The sequence below is a fragment of the Micromesistius poutassou genome, assembly GCF_964030765.1.
Source record: "Micromesistius poutassou genome assembly, chromosome: 4".
Lineage (NCBI taxonomy): Eukaryota > Metazoa > Chordata > Actinopteri > Gadiformes > Gadidae > Micromesistius > Micromesistius poutassou.
The window spans coordinates 10465606-10491629 of NC_140274.1; the positions used below are offsets into that span (position 1 = coordinate 10465606).

Here is a 26024-nt window from a genome sequence, read left to right on the forward strand (position 1 = left end):
GAATATGTAAATTGTTTACAGCAATGGCTTAAAACTGCAATTAATATATAATATTTCATGTTGACATTGCATTGTTACAGTTCATCTTTGTGTTTGGATTTTTGCTGACCATTTACACTCATCATTTATACTTCAATTATCCCTGACTTTAACTTGAAACATTTGCAAATGTTCACCTTGTTTTTAAAACAAATAAGAGCACAAAAGGGGATCTCATTGGCTTGTTTAGGAGGTGGCGTCTTTCCCAGGGTTAATGCAGTACTGCAGATCAGAGGGATATCTGGCTCCCTCTGTAGTCCATCCTGATAGGACTTGCAGCTAGAGACTTCTTTAGACAACTCGATTGCCCACAGGATGATGCAGTTTTGACTTTGAGACATTATTTATACATCAGAAAAAATATTGTTAAGATAATTGCACCTTAGTGAGAGAGGCAAACTACCTAGTCAGAATATAATGCTTAGGCCTATAACAGAGTTCAATAGGATAAACCATTGAAAAATAATCGGTAGAAATACCAAGGTTTTATTCTTACAAAGGCGCTTCTACAAAATATTTAGACGAGTTGCAATGCAAGTAGCAATGTAAACGGTACTGCTACCACCTGCTGGTCATCATTGGAAATGATACTATGTACACATAAAGCAACCATATAACTTATATAACTAAAAAAAATACAAACAAAGGCATGGTAGGCCTGGACATGGAAGAATCTCAATCACAATCACTCATACTTCCAGATAGCCTTTGATCCAATGTAAAAAATAATAATATAGTATCTGTGTTCTTCACTCCAACAACTAAGATGAGCATGAGCGTCAGAATAGTGTCGACTACATGATCCCTTGTGGCTGCCCCTTTCCTGCGATCTTCTTGGAGCACTCCAGCAGAGCGTTGTGGATGTCTTTGGCACAAGAGATCTGAGACTTGATCATGCCAAGATACTGGGAGTATGACAGTGACTCGTTCTGCACCGTGTCGGGCTTGGTAGCTGTGGGGACCAGGTTGGGAGAGTGTTTAGCACTGTCTATACTCTGAGAGAGGCACTCGTAGGCCAGCCGCTGTAGAAACAAGGAAGATGCTTATTAGATTCCGTTTTGACCATGAGTCTTTATATATATATATATATATATATATATATATATATATATATATATATATATGTATATGTGTGTGTGTGTGTGTGTGTGTGTGTGTGTGTGTGTGTGTGTGTGTGTGTGTGTGTGTGTGTGTACACGTACCAGGCAGAGTTCAAGTTGATCACAAAGGGCATAAAACTCCTCCAGACTTTTGTCAAAGCGTTGTGCAGGGAGATCATTAGTTTTTCTAAAATGGTTTAAAAGAAAAACAATGGCGCTGTTATTAAATACATTAAATCCTGGCATGTGATTTATTTCTTTTCATCTGCTACCTCTTCCCCCTTGGTCACATCATCCGCAAACTCAATCTCGACTTCCACTGTTACGCAGACGACACTCAGATCTACATCAGTACCAAAACCACCCAAAATCCTCCCCTCACCCACATCGAAACCTGCATCTCTACAATAAAAACATGGCTGACCCACAACTTCCTCAAACTTAACAGCGACAAAACAGAGCTCCTTCTCATAGGCACCAAATCCACTCTCAACAAAACTGGACCCATCTCACTCACCATTGACGCCTCGACCATCACTCCCTCCCCGCTGGCACGCAATCTTGGTGTTATCCTGGACCCCACCCTCTCCTTCAATCCCTATGTCAGCTCCATTGTCAAGACCTCCTACTTTCACCTCCGCCGCATCGCCAAAATCAGACACTGCCTCTCCCCCCCTGCTGCTGAATCCCTTATCCACGCCTTCATCTCCTCCCGTCTTGACTATTGCAACTCCCTCCTCACTGGCATCACCTCTCATTCCCTCCATAGACTCCAAATGGTCCAAAACTCTGCTGCACGCCTCCTCACTCACACCCGGTCCCGTGAGCACATCACTACCGTTCTCCACACTCTCCACTGGCTCCCCATCAAACAACGTATCAATTTCAAAATACTCCTGCTGACTTTCAAAGCTCTACACCACTTGGCCCCGCCCTACCTGTCTGACCTCCTCATTCCGCATCACCCCTCCCGAGCCCTCCGATCCTCCTCCACTCTCACTTTAACCGTACCACCCTCCAAACTAAAAACATTCGGTCACAGAGCCTTCTCCAAGGCAGACCCCCGACTATGGAACTCTCTTCCCCAACCTGTCCGCGACTCTCCCTCACTTCTCACATTCAAATCCAGTCTAAAAACCTATCTCTTTTCCCAAGCCTACGACCTCCCCTACCCATAACCACCTTCATCCCTGCCCTTGCCCCTCTGACTGTCATCACCCTTTTCGTGTTTTTTATGTCTTCCACAATGTAAGCGTCTTTGGGTCACTGAAAAGCGCTATATAAATTTCATGAATTATTATTATTATTATTATTATTATTATTATTATTAAGTGAAAGCATTGTTATTATTTGTGGCTTTGAAAAGCAGTATGCTTGCACGTATGCAATGCGTGTGAAGAAGAATACATACATCCCATTATCAATTGCCGTGTTGTGTCCCAAATTCGAAGACGCGATCCTCATGACAAACTGAAAGTAAGAGCAGACACCATTTGTTAAATCGACGCATCGATTAACGTGCAATTCAAAAGCTAACGCTGTCTGAGTACGTCGGGCCCCATCAGTCTGTGATCAGGGTTGACCCCCACAGGTTACCTGCAGGCTCTCCTTCAGCTGCGGGATCAACATCTTGAACCTCTGGACCGGGTCCACGTCTTGTTGTTGACTAAGTTGTTGCTGTATAGATGTAGCTTGCTGCATCCCGGTCGGCGGAACCGCTCCTAAACCCTGCTGCTGTTGCTGCTGTGCTGCCATTTTGACCGACCTGGCGGATTTGAGATCTCGTCTTGAACTCTCGCGTACTTTAACAGGAAGCCCGTAGTGAAGCAGGAGCGCCATTCGATTACACTCACCACATCCAAAATGGCTGGAGCAGACGGAGACGACTCTCTGTACCCTATCGCCGTGCTCATCGACGAGCTGCGAAATGAAGATGTCCAGGTAATACTCTGCTGAATTACCTCGGACATAAATCCGTGGAACATTGGACATTGTCTGTGGTGTGGTTCGTGCGTTTTGTGATAAGTGAGCTAGTGAATGCTAACGTTAGCTGCCGCTGCAGCAGAGGCCCGACGCGGTGCTCAACCGGGCGACTCCGCCTTGCTGCGGGCACACTGCTCCATTAGCAGCACCTCGTCTCATATATTCCTATATGTTGCCTACACAGCGGGCTGTGTGGTGTATACATGTGAAATATCCCCCGCGTGCTGCCGTCTTGGTGTATAAATATTGAGCTGTTGTGTTTATCTGTAGGACTGTAGCGCTGTTAGCAAGGGCTGTTAGCAGTGTTGCTAACCGAGGAGACACAACCAGGTCTCGGGGGCCCTAGTATAGGATCAGACCTGTTAGAATTAGGCTGAACGTGTTTGATACGCTTATAGATCATCCCTTATCCATACTGTTTATATTGATCAGTGTTTTATGTATATTTAAAGTCGTGCATTCCTTGACACAATGTATGTGTAGGGTTGACTCCACTTTAACTAGGCGAGAGGCAAACGCTGTAAATAATAAACGAGTAAATTATAAACTCTGTCCCTGCTATTCGGTGCCCAGAACCCTGATTTACATGATGAACGTTAACGTAATTCTTTGATATTCCGTCAGTTACGACTCAACAGCATTAAGAAGCTGTCCACCATCGCCTTGGCTCTGGGAGTGGAGAGGACCCGCACTGAGCTGCTCCCCTTCCTGACAGGTATCAATTTATCCCTATATCTTTATACATGATCCAGCTCATTCAACACTTTAGACCTCATCCAACAGGATCAAACAATATCCAGCATTTTCTTGTCTTTCTTTTCTACGGAGATATTCATCCGGACAGAGAGAAACTCAGTCTTTAGGGACAATCTTCTACAGTGGCCAGTCTACTACACGTCTTTGATTTTAAACCTTCAGACACTTCAGGCAGTGATAAAGTCTTGCAATCGTTGCACATCGCCTTGGTATTTTCGGTTAGGCCAACCGTTCCAAGTCTGATTTCATGTCCCAAGTTTTTGCCTACTAGTAATTTGTTTCACCATAATCGACAGGCATTACCTGTTTGACTTTTTTGGAACCTTTGAATAGTTTGTATGTCATGTCTGGATCCGCGTGTCAGGCGGTTTTGATTCCTGACAGACGTGCACATGCAGACCTCACCCTAGACAGGAACATGATCAAAGCAAATTTAAAGCAAAAAAAATAATTAAACGCCCTGTTAACACTGAAACGAGTCATGTCAATCGAAAGTCAGATTTTTGAGACTAAAACTTAGCCAACATGTTAGACCTCACTCAACATGTTTTACCTCATCAAACATGCTAGAACTTATCCAACATGTCCCACCTTATCCAACAAGTTTGACCTTCAACCCTTCTGCAATTAAAACCGAATGGTTTCTCATAAACATATTTATGTAATGTTTTATTTCCCTAACAAGTTGCTGAGCTGTTGGAATTTATGTGTGAATGTGAGATATACATCTACTTTGCTGTCCATAGATACCATCTATGACGAAGATGAGGTGCTCCTGGCCCTTGCCGAGCAGCTAGGAAACTTCACTATGCTGGTCGGCGGGCCAGAGTATGTCCACTGTCTCCTGGTGAGTTCTGACAACAGAACGTATGTGATGCTACATAATGTAGTCCAAACACTTGACCCTGGGAGGGAAATCCAAGATTATACCTGTAGCAAAGGCCGGTTCGACCGCTCATGGGTCTCGAACCTGCCACCTCTCGAACTACGACACTACCAGCACAGGAGTCGAACGCTCTAACCACTGAGCTAAAAGCACAGGCTTCTAACTCAGCGGTTAGAAGCATTCTTAAGGCTAGGGGTGTGAGGATTTACAACATACTGCCAGCTAGCCCAGGCTAGTTGGAATCCGTTACATACCTACACACATCTGTTTTATGTGCTAATTTTACTGCAACCATAGGACTCCTGAGTCACTCAAATATCTATAAACGGACGTGCACATATGAAAACGTGAGCTCGAAGCCTGCTTGCTGTGACCGCATAATGCTTGTGTCACCGCAGCCTCCTTTGGAGAGTCTGGCCACAGTAGAGGAGACGGTGGTGCGAGACAAGGCCGTGGAGTCACTGCGCAAGATATCTCAGGAGCACTCTCCGGTGGACCTGGAGGTCCACTTTGAGCCCCTGGTGAAGAGGCTGGCTAGCGGTGACTGGTTCACCTCCCGTACGTCCGCCTGTGGTCTCTTCAGCGTCTGCTATCCCAGAGTGTCTAGCACTGTCAAGGCCGAGATTCGCCAGTAAGTGGATTTCTCGCAATTGTAAATCAAAGTGCTCCCTGTGAAACCTTTTGACTTGGATTGTTTCTTATTTATATGTGCAATAGCTCCAACACCATTTTGTTAAAATGTCTGGTTGTCTCCGTAGGCACTTCCGTACGTTGTGTTCTGATGACACTCCCATGGTGCGTCGTGCTGCTGCCTCCAAACTGGGGGAGTTTGCAAAGGTCTTGGAGCTGGATTATGTCAAGAGTGACATCATTTCCCTCTTCACTGCTCTGGCCTCTGACGAGCAGGTACGTGAGCCTCGTGCTTTTTTTTTTTTTTTTACCATTATTTCCCTGACCCCACCTCAACCAAAATCCTCCCAGGTTGAATTGACTACATTGCTTTCTCCTATCAGGACTCAGTGCGTCTGCTAGCCGTTGAGGCCTGTGTGAGCATCGCCACCCTGCTGCCCCAGGAGGATCTGGAGACCCTGGTCATGCCGACACTGCGCCAGGCTGCTGAGGACAAGTCCTGGAGGGTCCGCTACATGGTGGCAGACAAGTTCTCAGAGGTCTGTTTTTTCTTTTCTTGCTGTCGTTGTTAACTGCCAGTTAAGGAGTTAACTTGGTAATTTGGCTAACTGAACACTGGCCAGCTGCATTAGTTTAGGATGGTGGTGAGATTCTGCCCTCAAAATAATGCATACCTCAACACAAGACTTTTTATTCGGATAATTGAACAATACCTGTTCAGGACCACTTAAGAACCTGCTCACAGATGGGTTCACTTTAATCATGAATCAAAATAATCATAATACAGTGGGATTAGTCTACAAAGTTCACCGAAGTAGCCTGTACATAATGGTAGTCTTGCAAAACTAAAGTTGCGGCTTTACCCAAGCAGCCAAATAACTCGAAAGCAATTTTGAGAAATAACTTCCTTAAGCATGAATAGATAGGAAGACGATGGTGTGCTTATGCATGTTTTCAGAAGGATTTTTTTTTTTCTCCTGAAATTGGCAAGCTTCTGAGAAACAAGAATAAAATATTTGTGGCGCAGACAAAACCTCCCACGGCTACAGTAGCTGAGACTGGCCTCTACTAGGAAGACCTTTTACAAATATAAACTAGTCAAGTCTTTGTTTTATAATCAAATCCCTTCATCCTCAGCCTTTCTATGTATAATGGTTATTATTGTGTGAGTGTGCATACATTTCAGTCTTTCCCAGTTCCAGCACATTTTTAGATCCTCATGTGATGTGCTCTTTTTGGTTGTTGACTGCGGTTATCTCTTTGAATTCAGCTTCAGAAAGCGGTCGGGCCAGAGATCACCAAGAACGACCTGGTCCCGGCCTTCCAGAACCTTCTGAAGGACTGTGAAGCTGAGGTCCGTGCGGCAGCAGCCAACAAAGTCAAAGGTGCCTTAACATGTTTGAGCACCTGCACTGTAATGATTATTCTAGGTTTTTCTTTGTTCATTAATAAAGATATCGACCAAAATATTTTTTGGCCTCCAAAAAAAATATGGTTATTGACTACAGAGACTATTATCAACACATTGTCTTGCTGATTTCTGTAAATATTGGTGGCTTTAACACAATGTAACTTCTTATTTTCAGAATTCTGTGAGAATCTTCCAGAGGACAGTCGTGAGCAGATCATCATGACTCACATTCTGCCATGCGTCAAGGTAAATGCCTTGTACGGAGCTGCTGCCCCACTTAGACAATCATGTGGGTTGTGGGGGCAAACCTTTCCTGGATTTAAATGACTCGCACACAAATGGAGAACATATCAATAGCTCTTCCTCGAGGCATTGTCACAGTCATGGGTTCTTGTCATGCCCCTTCATGAAAGGCAGAATGTCCAATGCTGCAGTTGGCCATGTGAACAACAGGTGGCACTGTTTGATAAAGTATTTCACCCAGAACAATTAACCTCTGGTCAGAATCCTTAAGGTCATTGCCAGTAAATATTTTCTTTTGTTCAATGTAGCTGTTTTTTTAACCCTTTTTTATTATTTACCTTTACTTTGATTGAAACGTTAGATTTAATCCACAACATGCATCTCATTAATGCATTAATGTAGCTTTTTCAACCAATATATTCACAATCTGTAAACTGTTAACAGTTTTTAGAATTACTAGAATTTGAGTATGGACTGAAGAGTGAGAATGCATGTAGATAGCCTAAGTAAGGTGTATGCTTATCGTTGTAATATGCATCCAGTGGAATTAAAATTAAAATATGGTAGACTCCTGCCCTGGCACTGAGACCAGAACGCCACCTGTTTGCATGTCTTCATCTAGCAACAGTGCATATTCTGCTGTAAACTAAAGGTTCATATGCTCTATTTTGGTGAATATCCACCGGATCCATTTCCATCACAAATAACTTGGATGGGAGCCATAGTGTTGACGGGCAATAACAATGCATGAGAGCCACCACTCTGATACACATGATCTCATATTGATGAGGCTAGGTGTAGTATCGCCTCTTTGTGACAACCGCACCCACTTTCCTGCCTGCATCAACCATGTTCAGTTTGATTTATTAAATGTGGAACTTCAACCACAAGATATTGAGTAGATCCCGCTTCATCAAAGGACATATGTTATTGTGTTTGTATTGCAATGAAAGTTGTAATGCTTCGGGAGAACAGTGGTGAGTCACTCTTTGACTGGTCACTCTACTTTCTCCTCCCACCAGGAACTAGTGTCTGACACCAACCAGCACGTCAAGTCCGCCCTGGCCTCCGTCATCATGGGCCTCTCCACCATCCTGGGAAAGGACAACACCGTCGAGCACTTACTGCCACTGTTCCTGGCTCAGCTCAAGGACGAGGTAAAGGGACTAATCTCTACCTTAGTTGGCTTCCATTACGTGCTGATGTTGTCATCTGGTACCAGGCCAACCATGTGATCTGAGCAGCCTCACGCAAGGGTAGACTTTTTGGCCTTGCCGGCTCTCCTTAATGCTGTTGAGCCACAGTACCACAGATGCACGTCTCTCCTACCTGGTCTGGAAGGGAAGATGAGTCACACCAAGGACGTCAGTTGGTCTGTCGGCGGTATAAGTAGATTGCAACGGAAGCCGTATCCATTACAGGGGATAAAGACTGTTAAAGATCTTCTAACAGGCTTACACAAGGCCCTATCTGCTTGCATGTCAAGGTTTATAGTACACATGCATGTATTGGTATATAAGTAGCGTTTTTATTGTGTTATGCCGTGGATGTTTTTGTGGTATTTGGTGGGAGACAGCCCTATGCTAACTGCATTATGGCTTACACTTAGGACAAACCCGTAATTCTGTTGGCACATCCCAATCATGCCTCATTAACATCCCCCTACCATGTCCTTGGAAACGGCCTCTTTTAAGCTCCTTCCGAGATTGATTTATCGAGTCAGTGGTGTGATTGTCAACATAATAATCTATGCCATTGTATCACTGTTACTGCAATAAGACTCCAATTTATGGGGAAAAAAGTGTAAAATCCTATGTTTATGCCGTTCTCCCCAAAACACAATGTGGACATTCCACTCTGCTGTGAATGCAGCAGAGTGAGGTACTTTTTTTTTTTTTTCCCAAACATTTTTTGAAAATCTGCTTGAATTCCCGCTGAAACAGTGGGTTCACTGGCTCTTTAAGTAAACGTGTCTTCAACGTCTCTGAAGCCCTATTTAAAGATGGCCCGTTTTCTTCAAAGCGCCAAACAGATCTGTGCGTTACTAACGCGATTACAGTGCAAACCGTGTTGCAAATTCAAGGTACAGACATCAGAAGATGTCGATGATTGAGAACATGAAAGATGAACATTTTCAGTGTTAGTTAAACAAATCCACTGCTCATCTTGTCGGTCGCACCAGGGTGAATGTGTGTGTGCCAGATCTCATGGCATGCTTGTTCTACTTGCTTAACAAGCTTTCCATCAAGTGTCAAGCTAATACGCCGTGAATCAGTGTTCTGGCTGAGGAGGAATCGCACAATCTGTTTGGCAGTTGTCATTGTTATTTCCAGTTCCAAATGTATGGGAAACATAAGGCCTCGGGGATGTACAAACTCAAAGTTGATCCAAGACACTTTGTTTGAGCCGGGCTTCGGGCTAATTGCTAATAAAATACTACAGTGTTATTGGGCTTTTTAAAATTATTATTATTTGGGTTTATGGCAGCACGGTGTGAGTCTCCCACCTCATCCCCCTGTGTGTGTGTGTGTGTCCTTGTCCAGTGCCCTGAGGTGCGTCTGAACATCATCTCCAACCTGGACTGCGTCAACGAGGTGATCGGCATCCGCCAGCTGTCCCAGTCCCTGCTGCCCGCCATCGTGGAGCTGGCCGAGGACGCCAAGTGGAGGGTCCGCCTGGCCATAATTGAGTACATGCCCCTGTTGGCGGGGCAGCTGGTGAGTCAGGCGCCGCCACGGGCCCAGCGCTTCGGTCCCCGACACTGGGAGCCTGTTTTTTTATATATAACTTTATTTTCAAAATTTTCACAGTACAATTATACATACAACCCCGATCCCACCCACCAAGGGTACACATAATACATACACATACGCACATGCATTGTCAAAGAAAGAAAACTACAAATATAAAGAAAATAAATAATAATCATTAAAAAAAAAAAAAGTAAAGAAATAAAAAATAAATAAATAATAAATAAAAGGTCTGCCACCTTTTGAGGTAAAATGTATCATTCTGAACGACACCCTGTATGCTAAGTTTTGTTATAGAGTGTTTGTTACTGGTAGCCTTTTTGACCCAGTGGACAGGCTGGTAGTGATCTGTTCGCTTGTTGTGTTGCAGGGCGTGGAGTTCTTCGACGAGAAGCTCAACACTCTGTGCATGGCCTGGCTCATCGACCACGGTGAGACACCCTGCGTTTCTGTCCTTTTTTGATCGTCCCCCGTTGGTTGTTTTTATGTGTCACTCACAGCCGGCTTATGTTGCAATGCAGTGTGACTTGGACCGACGCTGCTGAATGTCATCCGTACATACCCCGGCATCGTGCGTCTCTATGACGGTTTTGGAGGGGGTGGGGGGGTGGTGGGAAACTCGGAGGGACAGTAGATGTGAGAATCGGCAGCTCTTTGGCTGTTCACCGTGCCAATATTAGAGTGCTGTGAATGACGCAGCTCTCTGAGGTCCTGTCCTCACAAAGTAGCTTTAGAGATACAAGAGAGAGCCAAAGTGCAATACAATACCATATTTGAATGGCACGGATTCATTCCAGACCTGAAAACCACAGGCTAGACGACGACGGTGGAGTTTTTTTTTCTTTCCAGTTTCGGATGCATTCAATGTTTCATAACAATATTTAAAATGGGATGCACCATGGTCTGTGCGGTCGTAAGACAGGTCTGGTCTTAATCATCTTTAATCAACTTTAATCATCTGATCTGAAATTCTTTGCATTTCTGAAGCAGTAATCAACAAATGTTAGCCATTTTGTGACTCGGGTATCACATCCACGTTTCTGTTTTGATAGTCGATAAAACAGTTCCTGCACTTACCTGTGTACTTGGGAATAGGCACACAAGCCTGCACACTGCTCTAATGTTAGAGAGAAAACCCCCTGCCCGTCTTAGTAGGTTTTATTCACATCAAATTTCCCAATTAGAACCACATTTAAACACACACACACACACAGTGTGAAGACAAAGGACCAGCTGGGTTACGTCATTGGAATGTTGTGTGTTTGGCTGAATCTAGGGTTACGGCTGCTTTGCCCTTGCATAAGCCTCTCAGATGAGCACTGCGCAAATCAGACCAATTCTTACATGGAAGTGTGATTAGGTTCGGGAGGGGGGGGGTGGCGGTGGCGGTGACAAACATGGACAATACACAATGTACTGCCAGTCCCTCGGTTCAACAATCAACAATCATGTCCATCCAAGTGCGCTATGCAGCGTTATTGTTTTGACATGACTGGTTCACACGTTTACATTCAGGCTGTGGTGGGATGACTTGAGCCCCCTAAGCAGACTTCCCTCAACAGGAGGATGTAGTGTAACGGAGTAGTTTCGCCTTTCTGATGTGAACACTGCCACTCAAATCAGCTATGTGTGGAGCAGCGGTCTGATTACAGTTTGAAGTGACACGCTGATTCTGTTCAGACCTGTCGTGCGCCGTCCTGGCAGAGCCTGCCCTTCTACTGAGGGGCCACTCGGGTGTCCTCTTGAGCACTGTCATTTTCAAGTTATCAAAATGGGGTGTTCAATCCTGGTGACGCCAGCCTTTGCTTAGTGACCGCCTGTTCCAGCCAAGCTGTGTTTAGTTTCTAAATCAGTTTCACGCTAAATGTATCCACTTACTGGTAACGGTCGCGGTGACTGACTGGCGCATGTTGACTCATCGCCCACATTGCGGTCCCCTTTCGTTAGTGTATGCTATCCGCGAGGCGGCCACCTGTAACCTGATGAAGCTGGTGGAGAAGTTTGGAGCAGAGTGGGCCCAGAACACCATCGTCCCCAAGGTGCTGGGCATGGCCAACGACCCCAACTACCTCCACAGGATGACCACCCTCTTCTGCATCAACGTGAGTCCCAGGGCTCAATGATCAGTGTTCAGTGATCGATACGTTTCTCAGTGACTGATTTGTTGTGGCTGTGTCGCATCGTTGATTTTGTCCTCCAGGCCCTGTCAGAGGCCTGCGGCCAGGACATCACCACCAAGCAGATGCTGCCAGTGGTCCTCAAGATGTCCAACGACCAGGTGGCCAACGTCCGCTTCAACGTGGCCAAGTCCCTCCAGAAGATCGGACCGGTCCTTGACAGCAAGTGCGTAGTCTTTGCTTTCCACTGCTGTGCTATGTCCCACTGCTATATCACGTGTACAAAGTGCCACCACTTCAGCTCCTCACTCTGATTGTGGTGTGTCTGTCTACAGTGCCCTTCAGTCAGAAGTGAAGCCAGTGCTTGAGAAGCTGGCCACAGACACAGACATGGATGTCAAATATTTTGCCCAAGAGGCCATCAGTGGTAAGCATGTTTTCCCTCTTCCTACAGCAGAGACAAGCCTGTATTTTAGCTTTTACTGGTCTGTAGTAAACCTGATGATCATTCAGTTTTTCTTTCTTCCTCCACAGTTCTGTCCCTGGCGTAAATCCAATAAAGCGTTTAACCACCCAACGACACAACACAAAACACTTTTGCCAGATATTTATTGATGTTCAGAATCAACTGGTTAATGTATAAAGAACTAAGCTGTTAACAACTTTTATCCTTTTTTTTTTTTTACTGTCCATGGTAGTTCTCCAAGTTGATGAGATTGCATTCGTGGTGCATGCTGATGATGTGCTACTGTAACCCATGCCACATTCCTCCCCACCAACGCCCATGGCCGCTACTGTTCTGTACTGTCATCGCTGTTTACCTTTCGGTCAACTAGTGCCTCGCTAGCTCTGTGCTGTGGCTCTTTCTCTCCAAGTGCTAGGACTCTTGTTATCCAGCTTTCCACTAAGATGCGCTCCACTAAGATGCACTCTTGAAACCGTTCGCAATGCGAACGGTTTCAAGAGTGGAATGATCATCAGTTGGCTGTAGTCTAGGCCCGCTGTGCTATTCAGTTGCCCCGTAAAGTTCCTACTGTTTTGACACTCGACGTTGGCTCTAAGCATTCTTTCTGTGTACGGGTTGGTTTAAAGAACGCAAACTGATGTAATCCTCATTCCACCACGGGTCCTCGCTTCAAGGCCTTATCAAATGGGTTTTAAATCTGAACACCTGAGAGAAAGTGCATGCGTTATAATTTTGGTGGGTCCAGGCCAAAAGGTTGCATAATGTTTTATGGTGTTGGGGTGGTTATGGTGGGATTGTATTATTGTGGGTTTGGAAGGGGGATCCTGTATTTCCCTCAAACCTCTTGTTTTTTGCCTCCCCTTGCTCAATATTTTTTCCTTAAATAAACTGATTGTTGATTTGTCTAAAACAAAAGACTGCTTTTAATTTAGAATCAACATGACATGATGTACTACTGTATCCCTTGACCTGAATAAAGTAACACAAAATGAGCTTTGTGTGCTTAATGCTAGATTGTAAGGTACTCTGAGGACCCATTTAACTGTAGCTGGGACTTATCCAAACAATCCCATTTAAAATGCATTAAAGTAATCCCTTTTAATTCTGCCAAATTCCATTAAATTTTAGATGGCAATAAAGATTAAAAAACACAGGCTACAGCAAGGTGTTAACAGAACTTGTGTTCGAGTCTCCATCATCTTGCTCGTAGTCGTTCTTTGATCTCCTCTCCAACTGGGAACACCCCAAAATATTGAAGATGAGACTCAGATGTTCCCCGCCCTCCGTGTGTTTGGAGAGCTCTGACCCGGTGGCGCGCTGCAGTGCAGATGAAAGTAGAGATCAAGCGGTTTTCAGGCCCAGTAGGAAACAGAGGCAGACCCACTGGCTTTAAAGGACAAGGCGTCATTAATTCAACGTCTTTCGTAAGACTAAATCATTTAGCAGGGGAACACTTTCATAAAGCAAGGGGTTGCCTGAGGGCTGTTTAAAATGAATTGAAGAAAAAAAAAATTGTATTCAGTGTTTGTGTTGCACTATTTAGCATATTGTTGACCTAGATAGATCATTGTTATATCATAAAAAGAAAACTTGAAATGCAAATGTTATGCTTCTCTTCATGCAGCGGATGTTAGGAGCTCTGTCAGAGTAACCATTTAGTCTAGCTTGTGCGAGCGGCTGGGACAGTGGTGTTGCATGTGTAGAAGTGTAAACAATTTCCCCATCAACTCAATTGCACCCATATTTAAATGTATCTCATCATTGTGTTATTATGCAAATGGTTTGATTTGCCTGCATCAGCGTCCGCACAATGACAGGCAAGTGTTGCAGTCGTCTTCCGAATCAAAAAATATTATTAGGCTCCGGTGTGCTCTTTCCAAAAGTGCTCGTGTGATCTGGTTGGTGAGTGGCAGCAGGGGTCGTTTGGTGGATATCCACACCTGGTGCACCAGCAAGAAACACAGGCTGACGCTGGCCCCCGGTATACCGTTCCACTGCGATGCCACTGAAGCGGGACTCACACGGAGCACACCTGCTGTGTGTCTGGTATGCCGCCATACGAAGAGCATAGCATTTTGTATGGTCTGTGATCCCGACACAGTAGAGCTATGAACTGCAATTTTCTCCCGACAAATCTTCATTAAAACACGATTACTTAAGGGCTCGGCTTAATCCATGTCTAAATCCATTTGAGTTCATGAGGCAGTAATGAACAGCAGCAACCTAATTCCTTCTATTTAGATCCTGTTATTTTAGGGATTTTCTGCAGTCTGAGCCCTGACAGCATGGGGAGCCATGACGTCAATGCAGATGCCTCTGTGGACCATGCCGTTTCTAACCAAAGGCTTCCTTCCATCAATGCGTCTATATATCCGTCCATCCGTCTATGTATCCGTCTCTATGTATGTATCTATATGTCCATCTCTATCAACTACCTGTTTATCAATCTATCGAGAAGCATTTTGCAGCTCATGTGAACCGTGCCTCTGTTGACCTGCTGTGTTTACCTTTACGTGCAGAGAGGCATTGGAATGTGGCTAAACAAAGGCAGCCTGGACATCAATAAAGAATTAATTTCCTGTCAGCATCTTAGTACATTGACCGACCCCATACCCACAGACCGGCCCTGTCTGTCCCATCCTCAAGTTATTCGTGGTTTTACTGATACCCACATGCCAGACATACTGGACTGGCCTTGCCCTTGAATATATCCTCTTCCCCACCATTCAATGATCAGCAATCAGAGTGATCCTTTCCCCGATGCAAGACATCATCGCTGCCCACAGCTCAAGAGCATTAGTCAGCAGGCAGGCCTGTTCCCGGTGCGGTAGGGATCCGGTCCTGTGATTTCTCCGCTCCGAAGACGCAGACGGATGGTGTCATCCGGCCTGTGTGTGCTCGTTGTCACGGCAACCATTGATGTCATCACAGTACTCCGAGGCCCAACCACTTACTAGGCTTCCTGTTGTTTAGTATTCTTCTTTCAAATCCGATCCACCAATCTGCCACCACCGCCCTTCCCCCCCCCCCCCCCCCCGTTTCCCCAAAGGGGTTGAGGACGGACACCCTAATAGGTGAGCATAGCACCTGTCTATCACGCAGCATGTGGCGGAGCTGTCTTAAAGAGGTGCTGACCACTCAGACCTAAGGACATGCCTTCGATCCCCCCAACCACAGCAAGTTGAGCAAAGCAAGAACACCATGTCTGTTGCTGGTGGCTCTGTACCCCACTTGAAGTCATGCCACAAATGTCACCGTATCCACTTTCCACAGGGGAAGGCGTTGTGACATTGCATCCGAAACCCTCTTCTCCCCCTCTTATATGATATTCCTGTGAAACATGTCTGTCACTTCTATGACCCTGGCTACATTTTTTTTTGTTCTGAGTGACATTTAATGTTGCCCACTACTGCTCCCCCCCCCCCCCCCCCTCCATTCAATGTCAGCGACGTCAGCGTCGATCATCTTGATAAATATTGACATGTGATCGCCATAGCGACCAGCTAAATCTGGCGGCCGCTTAAACTGCCCCGGTTCTTATCAATGCTGGTAAATTATTCAGATTCTCTTCCAGTCTGTTACACTGGGACTGTAGTATGAGAGGACACACACACACACTGGGTTGGGCTAGCTTCTATAGAATAGTAGCAGGACATTATATAAGTTTACACTCAGGTCAGCATGTTCTCCTCCATTGTGTGTGTGTGTGTGTGTGTGTGTGTGTGTGTGTGTGTGTGTGTGTGTGTGTGTGTGTGTGTGAGTGTGAGACTCCTGGTCTGCTGGTCTGTGGATGAGGCGGTCATTGACACTTCGGAAACGCTCACACATGTTTAAGTGTTCTTAGTGTACGTTGAAATGGTTGTGTATTTTGGGAGTACAGCAGGTCACGCTGCTGTAGCCTTGCTTCTCGCCTCAGGCCCTTGTCTGGTGTCTCCTGAAACGTAATTCTTTCTTGGTGATATTTTTAGGCGATAGTTCTAGGAAACAGTTCATCTAGCTCAGCTGGTAGGACTAACAGTATGTTCTCTTTTTGCAGTAGACCCTGGTCGTTGGCAAACAGTATATGTATTTGGGCCACGCACAAAAAGTTGCAGAAACGTCATTAGTGATACATGATTATCACATGGAAAAGAGTCTTATGTCCCCAACATATGTAATTAATTTATATTTGTATAGGAAAGAGGACAAAAGGGAAGTGTTTGGCCCATCCCCAATTGTAGGGACACCATAACACTGATTCTTTGTTGAGTTTGCATGTTCAATTGGGTTTCTCCCCACACCAGAAACATGCAAAAATAATATTCCTGCCCTGCTGGTAACCGAGGCAAGGCAGTAGAAACAGGAATTGGTTCCCTGGGCAATACACTGCGTGGTAGCCCACTGCTCCTTGCAGGTAAGGTTAGGTCAAATGCAAATACATGAATTACTCCGTGGGGATTAGTGTATCTTATTATTATTATTATTTGACCACACAATTATTCAATATAATATTTATATCTAATTCATACACAAATATTGCATGAAAAGACCACTTTATACTTTTATTGCTCCTCAATGAAGCAATTTACTTGATAATAGCCCCATGTGTCAGCTCGAGAGGACTCCTTTTCGCCGAATGTTACGTCACGCTAAACAATGAACAACCCCTGATGAATCGATCCATCCCTAGGGATGTGGGTTTCCGGCTCATCAAGGACGGTTTACTGGAAGTACTTGGCACAATTCATGTTTTTCAGGCCATTGCCCATCCCCACCCACCCCCTACCCCCAGGCTTCCTCATTTCGACAGCTCCACATTTAAGCACTGTCATTCATTGCATTGCGTTTATATAAATGCATTGCGTGGGAGCGCCAGAGGGAGTCAAATGAGAATAGAAAACTGTATAGTGCAACATGTCTTTGTTCAGGGACCATTGTTTTCTTCCAGTTATACTGGTGATCAGTGTAATTATTAATGGAGTGACTGTCAAACAGGGACCCGGAACACATTCTGACTCATACAGGCGCACGTATGCGCGCACACGGGGTTCCAGTGTTTCATATAGCTGATCCATTCGCAGCTACAGGGTATTAGTTTCAGTGTTTCATATAGCTGATCCATTCACAGCTACAGTGTATTTAACTACTGTGTGGTTTTATAGTTTTGTGAAGTATGACACATGATAAATTAATACATCACCAAACAGTAACCTTCAAAGCCCAATTATTGTCTTACCACTTGGTTATGTATTTTGAGGAATCAAGCATCAATAGATGCCAGGCACTTGTTATTTCAGATTTATTTGTAATTATTAATTAAAGTTTTATTTATTTATTAAAGTTATTTTTTATTGAGGTTTAATTATATTCAGGTAGTTTTCGTTATCGTCTCGAGCGTCTCCCTCCCGACTAAACACAGCGCGTCCGTTTTTTAATTAGCTCTAAATAAGTTCACCTGGGTCCCGTTCACTCCTATATTAAGGGGCAAACAATGGGTTTATTTTATTTTTTGCGTCGGGTTGACCGGTGTTGCGTTTACCGTGGTTCAGCAAGTCGATGGTGCTTTCGAAAGTTCTGCGTGCTGCGAAACTCCTACATTTTTCACCCAATGCTTTTGAATGAACAATCCTTTCCGGAAAATTGTGGCCACCAATCTAACCAAGCTTCAGCAAGGAAGACTGCAGTGAGTATCTCAACTTGTATGCATGAACTGGTTGAAATTATTAGGCTTTATTTTTGTGACGTTGGTTTCATTGGCGCAGTGTTGTCTTTAATCTGGGGGGGGGCCTTTGCCCCCCCCAGATCACCGCTAGGTGTGCACTGGATAAGGCTAATGTGTTTTCTGGTTGAAGTAGTTAGTTGGCTTCAGGTGAGCCTTGTTGATACGTTTGTTACTTCTTTTAGTCATTAAGGCTTCACTGATTTACTGAGGGAGGCGCCCTCTGGCCCACAAACCATCGCTACCTCATTGTCTACAATGGGATGTGTGCTCTAGCAAACTAAATGGGGAAAGTGTAGGAACTAGGGTGAAGGAACGGTGGCAACTGCATAAAGAGAACCATCGAGCAGAAACATCCTGTGCGACGCTGCATTTAATGAAGGCCTCTGGCAGGGTTCTCAGTATAAGACACTGAACTGCTGAGAATTGTCAATGGCTTGTTTGACAACTGCATTTCTGTTCTTGCCCTGAAATAAAGTCCATGTTTAAATGGTCGGTAGCCATGCTAGACGATTTTTAGTCATGGATTTGATGGCCTTTTGATGGCCTTAATTTTGTCGAAATATCTGTCCATAAGTTTGAAGCTGCTTTTTGATGTGCCTCTTGCAGGGACCTTTGTGCCACTGTCGACTGATGTGGACGCGTTTTGGGGAAATTATTTTTTAAAGGGATAATATTAAGGATATTTTTTGTTCATTTGGGACTACTAGAATAGGTTTAAATGCATTTGTCAAAAATACACATTAATATCACTTAATTTCTTGGAGAGAAAGCTTTCAGACTGTCAAACGTTCCATTTTAGAGCTTGTCACTTTAGGGCGCAGTCCCGAGTAGCCCAGTCTGCTGTGATTGGTCAGCTGGCCAACTCTGTGATTGGTGAAACGCAAAGCGTTTGTCAAATCTCCCGTACCGGAGTCCCGAGCAGCTCTAAACTTTGCTGCTATTAATAGTCTATTCAATGAGTACCGGTTCGAGAGCCAATCTGATGCAGAATCACAACGTCACTCTTGATCATCCCGAAAAACCTGTTGCAATGAAGAGCGGTGCAGGACGGTTGCAGTGGTACGTGGTGATGGCTTATCCATCTTGAATTTCAGATGTAACATTCCAACCGTAAATTCTGTAAATCACAGTAAGAAACTAATGTTTGTTGACTGACTGGTGTACATTTTATAACTTCTTATTTAGGTGCATTTGTGGAAACGGACAGAACGCCCAGCAAAGTGGAAAACGTCTGCGGCAAAGACATATGAAAGGTGGCCAACAGTTGGGACATCACTTGCCTTACTCCTGTTTTTGTAGTAGCTGAGAAATGGACTAACCTGGCTTGTGTTGGGGAAATGCAGCAGCCTCCACTTCCCATTGGCTTCCTGCATCACTGTGTACATTATCCTTTCTGAAAATAATCCTGTTTTATAATGTCCATTCCAACGCCATTGTATTTGAAATGCATGAGTCTTCCTGGATCAATAATATTCCCTATGCAGTAATGTTTCCTCAGGAGTTATTTGCATTAAGATACGACTGACGCAGCTTCTAGTACCCCTACATGCATGGGACACCAGCCAGGCCAAGAGACGCACTACTGCAATGTGGTCCAGCATGGAATCCAGTCTAACACGTTGCATTCTATTGTAACTTGCTTTTAGTAATTCCATTTTGTCCCATGTTGGGTGTGGCAGTAATCATTTAAATGTGTTTATTTTTTTTAATTAAAATTAAAAAAAACACTGCTGTTTTGCCTTGTGGTGAATTTCCCATTCCTGGACATTGACTCGACCTTGATGCCTTGTCCTGAAGATGTTGCAGCTTGTGGTACACATTTCCTTGTAATATTTGATTGCAGGTGGGCGAAAGTAACTCCCCCTGCCTCATTTTGATTTTGGCTTGAACTAGGCCTGGGCAATAATACAATAAATTATCATATTGTGATAGACGTTTGATCAATATCAAATATGTTTCATATATAGATAAGTGACAACCACATAATCTAGCAGCTGGGTTTGTTACAAACACGGTGCCATACTTATTTACTTTTTTTTTCTTAAGTGTTTTCGTTGTTGCATTGAAATTGGAGTATTAATGAAAAACAGTGGAAGGTCATTAAGTGTTAACAGTGTTTAATTCCAGCATGGTCTTTTTAGGTCGCTACAAGTATCAATATGATCAAGTTATATCGTAATGTCTTTCAGCCATATCACCCAGGCCTAGCTTGAACTATAAACATGAATTTAAAAACCATAACGAAGTAAAGCAAAGGGGAAAAGCCTATGGCCCCTAACTAGTTGGATTCAATGTGAGCTTTGTAATGAGTTTGGAAGATGGCATTTTCTAATGGGCCGTGGTGGGAGCTTTGCAGTTATGATTTAATATTTGCATGCAATGCCATCTTTAAGAAATAGGTTTGGTAACTCTAAACATCTTTACTGGGAAATTTAGATGCTTTAGTTTGACACATTTCTATAGCTGGATATTTAAAAGGTTTGTATTTTACCAAGAGTCAGTTGGAAAACCGTTGTATTTGTGTTGGGTTATGTTTACCTGACTAACCGAACCAGCAAGACCCAAGCATGCTGGTCTTTATAATGGTCATTACTCTTAATATTTAACAGATTTAAAGGAAATTGTAAATTCTTTAATCAAGTACTAAAGGTATTTTTTCTTGAAGGCCAATTTAGTTCACTGACATGGTCCTTGAAATAACTTCAGGTGACTACATTTTTAGTTTCTTCCATCCATGATGTACTTAACAGTGTTATATTTATATTATATATAAATACTAGATTTTAATTTCCATTTATTCAACCTTTTGGATGTAAAGTGTTACTTTGACTCTAGCCACTCATCTAAAAATGAACTTGCTGCATACACAACAGGAAGTGACTTGTACTCAAAGGGTCCATTCTCAGATTGAGTACATCATGCCTACTGTTTGCAGTGGGAAAGAGTTTGTAAAATATCTAATGTATAGCTTACATTTTGTGCCAACGACACATTTCTGTGTCCCTTTGCTAGGTCAGTGATATTTTGACTGCAAGCTTTATTAAAGGGTATTACAAATATTTAATGTTGCACAGCATTCTTTACAAATGTCCTCAGGCTCATGCAGATCCACAGCCTGGCGGACTAAACAAAGACGATCTTCGCCATGCTACAGGACCAGTGGGCTCATTTGCTTTGTTCAGTTGTCCGTGTACCATGTTTGGGTCTTCCAACACCCCTAGCTGGGAACACTCTTCAGGGAGAGGCTGAAGGTCAACTTAATCTGATACCAAACATGGCTTAACTGTGTACCTTGGTCTACCCCCTTATACACCCCAGTGGGAAACTGAGAAACTTGACTCTACTTTGCTCAAAATGCTTGACTATTTTTGATACAATTATTGCTTCATAAATTACCCTTATTTCATTGATTGTATTGATGCCAAGTATCTATGCAGCATTGGACCATTGTAACTTTTGGATACATTTCAGTTGGTTTGATCGCATATGTTAACGCCATTTGATGGTTGTGACATTGTGAGCATCTTTATCTTTCCATTAGACGTCTTGAGTATAGCGCTCCAAGACACTTGGTTTACAAAGTGCTTTCAAAAGTTTGCGAGTAGCCTACTCATATAGCATGCTCAAAATTTAATGAGGCAAATGACTGCTTTCATGGGTGACATATCCTTTATGGAATGGCGCCCTGGTTGTATTGAACATGAGTATATGTATGCAAGTAAAGTATATCTTATATGGATGATGAGAACTTAAAAGACCTGCTGGCAGGAGTCTCCAGCTAATTGAAGTTGCAGTAGGCAACATTAAAGTGCTGTAATAGGTTAGGAATTACTGGGTGAATGCTGAGAATCTCTTCTGGTTGACTGAGCTTTCCTATGTAGTAAGACAACAGAGGAAAGCCTAGCCGCTTTAAACATTTTGGGGGAAAACTGCACATGTGTGGGTGCACACACACACAAACGAAGGATACAACATGTTTATGTTCAATAAACCTTTTTAATCTCAACAGCAAGGTAGCTTATATGTGGTCAACATCAACAAAGGTAAATATAAAACTGGATTTCTATTGATAACATTGATGTCTTTGTTCAACAGGAGGTGCAATCATGATACTTGGAAAGATGTCCAACTATAATCAATTTTTCTTTTGTCTCCATCTTGAGAAATATTGCTCTAATACTTTTAAATGGCATATACTGAACAAGCGACAAGAGAAAGCGTGGTGGCTGGGCTGATCTAGAAGCTTCTGGAACGCCACACGGTGGTTGTCCAGGGAAGCTTCTGGAACGCCACATGTTGGTTGTCCAGGGAAGCTTCTGGAACGCCACACGGTGGTTGTCCAGGGAAGCTTCTGGAACCCCGCACGGTGGTTGTCCAGGGAAGATTCTGAAACACCATAATGTGGTGCTTCAGGGAAGCTTCCGGAACCCCACACGGTGGTTGTCCAGGGAAGCTTCTGGGACTAGAACTTTGGTTTTGTACCTTTTTGTAAAACCATACTCTATGTGGTTCTGGATATAAAAGAAAAAAACCTCCAACATACTCAAGTAATGAAAAGGGTCTATAACGCTGTTGATTTAATTTATGCTATATAAAAGAAAAGTAAAAAGGCACACTGAACACGATTCATGTTCAACACAGAAACTCATACCTTCGGTGCACTCCATGAGTGTTTCAAGATTCACTAAACCTCCTAATTTGTACAAAAGCACAATTACTTTAACCCATCTTGCTGCAGACATCCCCCTCTCTTGGGACTTAACAAAGCAACAATCGGTCAAACCAAGTCTGGTCGTTTCTTTGAGAAAAGTTTTTTTTGTATCCATTATCTGGGTTAGACAGAGGACAAATGTGTTTCCTACAGATTGGGGTTTGGTTTCATCCACCAGGAAACGGTAGACCAACGCAAACATGCTCGCTCCTCCTCCACCACCATCACTTCCACTCTGGCAGTGTCTCCTCTTCCCCTGCCACGTCAAAGTGCTCTAGTATTTTTACTTCCACAGATCGCCATGTAGGTCTCTAGTCTAACCTGAACATAAAGAAAGGATCTGTGATGGGACATTACTACTATTGGTCCGAAGTGTCTTATATGATCCTCGGTAAGGACTGTTGACTAGAAACCACACGTAATTCACACATAATAGAAAAGTTTCTGCATTCCCAGTTAGATTTTTGAACACCTTAAGAACTTGCGTCAGTCCAGATCACTGCGTCAAGTGGTGGTCCTGTCTGACTCATATTATCCAGACCAGAAAGCCTCAACATGTTCAAGCGACAACCCACAAAGATCTTTACTACTACTAATGTGGCTGCCATTTAATAAAGGCTCAACCCCCTCACCATTTCCGTTATGTTCCGATAAAAGCAACATTTTCGGAAATCTGTGCGCTTCAAGTACATTGAAAAAAAATTCAAGTGCTGTGAAAAACAATACAATTTGCCTCCCTGTCGCAGGCTTGCTGTCAGTCAAAGAGCAATTGTCAGCCACTTGGCTAAATCCAGTGTCAGGTGACCAATTTCTTTCTGGTGTTTGTCTTACAGCAGCCCCCTGAGCAAAGAGGGAAAACATTCCTTCATCAAATCCTATTAAGAGAATCTTTAAGGTGTTAATTCCATTAATTCCAACATTATTCCACAGAAACACCATTTCATCATTAACAAAAAAAAAAACGGTATTACTGTAAAAGGGAGAGGAGGGGCAGGAGGTTATTGGATTTAAATAATCACTTGTAGGCTACAACTGTGCATCGGGGAGGAGGGGTGGGGGTTGATCTATGTGTACTGAAATGTAGATGGGTGTATCTGCAGCACCCATGTGACATGTTCTACAGTTTGAATGGGAAGTGGAGTAAGCCTTGAGGCAATTTCAGTCAGGCAGGCAGACAGAGCTGCAAACACACGCTTGACACAGAGTTGCCCCCCCCCAGCTTATATCTGCACTTTCAGGGGGGAGTGAAAAGATTATATCTCGGTTACATCATCAGCTCAAGTCTTGTTGTCACTGATGACTCAGAGTTCACCACAACCAATCAGAATTGGCTGTACAGATGAGGCCTCCTTTACCCTTTCATTTTTTTTACATCCATTAATATCATGAGTTAATATTGCTTCAATATTGCCAGAAAAACAGATTGATATTGACTAATGAACACTGCGACTTATTCACCCAGCACGCATGAACTATACAAGCCCTTGCCTTTCGTTCAGGATCTCTTTCACTGGATCTCTTCAAATAAACATGAAGCCCATGCCGTCAATATATGTATGCTGATGTGAGTCTGTATGGCTACAGTTACTCACTTCTACTGAGGAAACATTAACCTCACCTCCAATCAAATGGTATGAACACTGTTCAGTAGTGTAAGAGTTCAATGCGATTCAGTAGTTCTATGGAAAGGAAAGTATTCAGAAATGAACTACTGCTCACTGAATATGTCCATTGTCTGTCGATCATATGCATTTATAACAGAGGAAATCAACAGTTTGTTCTAATCAAAGTTCAGCATATTTCACATAAGAAAGAAAGCGGTCAAATGTAATGCTTCAAACATATTGTAAATGTAGTCATGAAACCTATATTATTATTATTATTATTACTCAAAAGTACCCACTATGGGCATCTTGCAGGACAAGGTGGCATGATGAACAAGCGACTGACTCATTCCTTTCAAACAAAAAAAATGGATGCATCACAAAAAATGAAGATGCATACAGCTCAAAATCATTCTACTGATTCTCTGTGTGTGTCCTGGTGTTGTTGTTGACGTCCTACTCACAATAGAAAATGTGCCGTAAGCTGCTGTGCTTTTGGTTCCAGATCAGCCCCCCCCCCCCCAACCTAATGGGATCAGCTGCACCATCCACGGGCTGCGTCCCGTCCCGCCACCTTCGACATCAACACCACCCCACCTAGATACATGTCGGGGGTAGGGAGGGAGGTGGGGAAGAGGTTGGGGCCGGGAATGACGTCAACCAAGAAGGAGAGGGGTAGATAGGCTGAGGGAGGTTTTGGTAGAGAAGTTCGGTTTTCGTTTGTCTTCTTCTGAGGTTCACTAAGAAACAAGGAGTCAGTATTTTAGTCGTACACGATTTTTCCTCCTTCTACGCCTCTACCCCCGCGTGGCCCCCGCTGATGTCGCCCAGCCCTCATCTTGCTGACCGCCATAACGCGGCACACAGCTTCAGCAGCTCCCCACAGCTTCACACCGCCTGCTCCCTATGGCCCGGGTTCAGTTGACCATGACAAAGCCGTGCTGGGAGTCCACCGTCTCCATCATCTCGCTGTCCAGCAGGGGGTCCTGGAGATCGGGGGATAGGGTCAGGGGGTCGTACTGCCCCGGTCCGGCCATGGCCAGACCCCCGTCGCCGTACCCCCCCACCATGGAGCGAGGCGTGGGCTGCCCGGGGTCCAGGGAGAAGTCGTACTGCTCTGCGTAAAGTGCCTCAGTGGAGGGTCCCAGGGTCTGCTGCTCACAGCCGGAGGGGTAGCCGCCGTAGCCCAGGGATGGGGACTCCACGGGGAGCTGCTGGTGGTGGTGGTGGTGGGGGTGGTGGTGGAGGTGGTGGTGCTGCTGCTGCTGCTGGGTGTAGTGGTGGTGGCTCATGTAGGGGTCGTACACCATGCCCTCCCCGGGCTCCACCAGGGGGAGCAGGCCGCTGGGCTGCTGGTGGAACGAGGGCGAGGGCTGGGGGCCGATGTGCTGATGAGGCAGGGTCTGAGAGGGGCCCATGGGGGACATGGGGGGGCCCTGGGGGGAGCAGGCCGGTGCGGTGCCGGGGGGGTAGGACCCCTCGACGATCTGCATCTGGTTGAAGTAGGACTGCAGCCCGGCGCCCTGAGGCTGCTGCTGCAGGTACATCCTCTTCTGGTGCAACCTTAGAAGGCGGGGGAACAAACACAGACTTTCTGTTGACCTGGGGCCCGTGTGCGGTGGCGTTA

At 44.4% G+C, this 26024-nt stretch overlaps 3 protein-coding genes across 3 annotated transcripts in view; 1 reads left to right on the forward strand and 2 right to left on the reverse strand.

The window, feature by feature from the left end:
• Nucleotides 1–509: 509 nt before the first annotated feature.
• Nucleotides 510–2978, reverse strand: med29 (mediator complex subunit 29; the record flags this gene model as incomplete). Its single annotated transcript, XM_084467326.1, has 4 exons — nucleotides 510–1061; nucleotides 1242–1326; nucleotides 2551–2609; nucleotides 2736–2978. 4 exons carry the CDS (start codon nucleotides 2976–2978, stop codon nucleotides 834–836), a joined length of 615 nt encoding a protein of 204 aa, XP_084323452.1. The 3' UTR covers nucleotides 510–833.
• Nucleotides 2923–13373, forward strand: ppp2r1bb (protein phosphatase 2, regulatory subunit A, beta b). Its single transcript, XM_084467324.1, has 15 exons — nucleotides 2923–3080; nucleotides 3747–3837; nucleotides 4625–4725; nucleotides 5163–5395; nucleotides 5523–5670; nucleotides 5778–5933; nucleotides 6665–6779; nucleotides 6981–7051; nucleotides 8071–8205; nucleotides 9592–9765; nucleotides 10169–10229; nucleotides 11746–11900; nucleotides 11999–12141; nucleotides 12251–12342; nucleotides 12450–13373. The coding sequence occupies exons 1-15, from the start codon at nucleotides 3003–3005 to the stop codon at nucleotides 12464–12466; spliced, it is 1770 nt and encodes a 589-aa protein (XP_084323450.1). The 5' UTR covers nucleotides 2923–3002; the 3' UTR covers nucleotides 12467–13373.
• Nucleotides 13374–22058: 8685 nt separating this feature from the next.
• The window catches only part of sik2b (salt-inducible kinase 2b), a 38041-nt gene continuing 34075 nt past the window's right edge, over nucleotides 22059–26024 (reverse strand). The window contains exon 15 of the mRNA XM_084467149.1: nucleotides 22059–25960. Within this exon, the coding sequence (XP_084323275.1) occupies nucleotides 25315–25960 (646 nt within the window). The 3' untranslated portion in view covers nucleotides 22059–25314. The remainder of the gene's footprint in view (nucleotides 25961–26024) is intronic.

Bases quoted from the DNA above. Each gene is read 5' to 3' on its own strand.
- ppp2r1bb (XM_084467324.1), top strand. From the start codon at position 3,003: ATGGCTGGAGCAGACGGAGACGACTCTCTGTACCCTATCGCCGTGCTC. The intron at 3,081-3,746 runs GTAATACTCTGC...ATATTCCGTCAG, and splicing joins TGCGAAATGAAGATGTCCAG to TTACGACTCAACAGCATTAA. The intron at 11,901-11,998 runs GTGAGTCCCAGG...TTTGTCCTCCAG, and splicing joins CCACCCTCTTCTGCATCAAC to GCCCTGTCAGAGGCCTGCGG.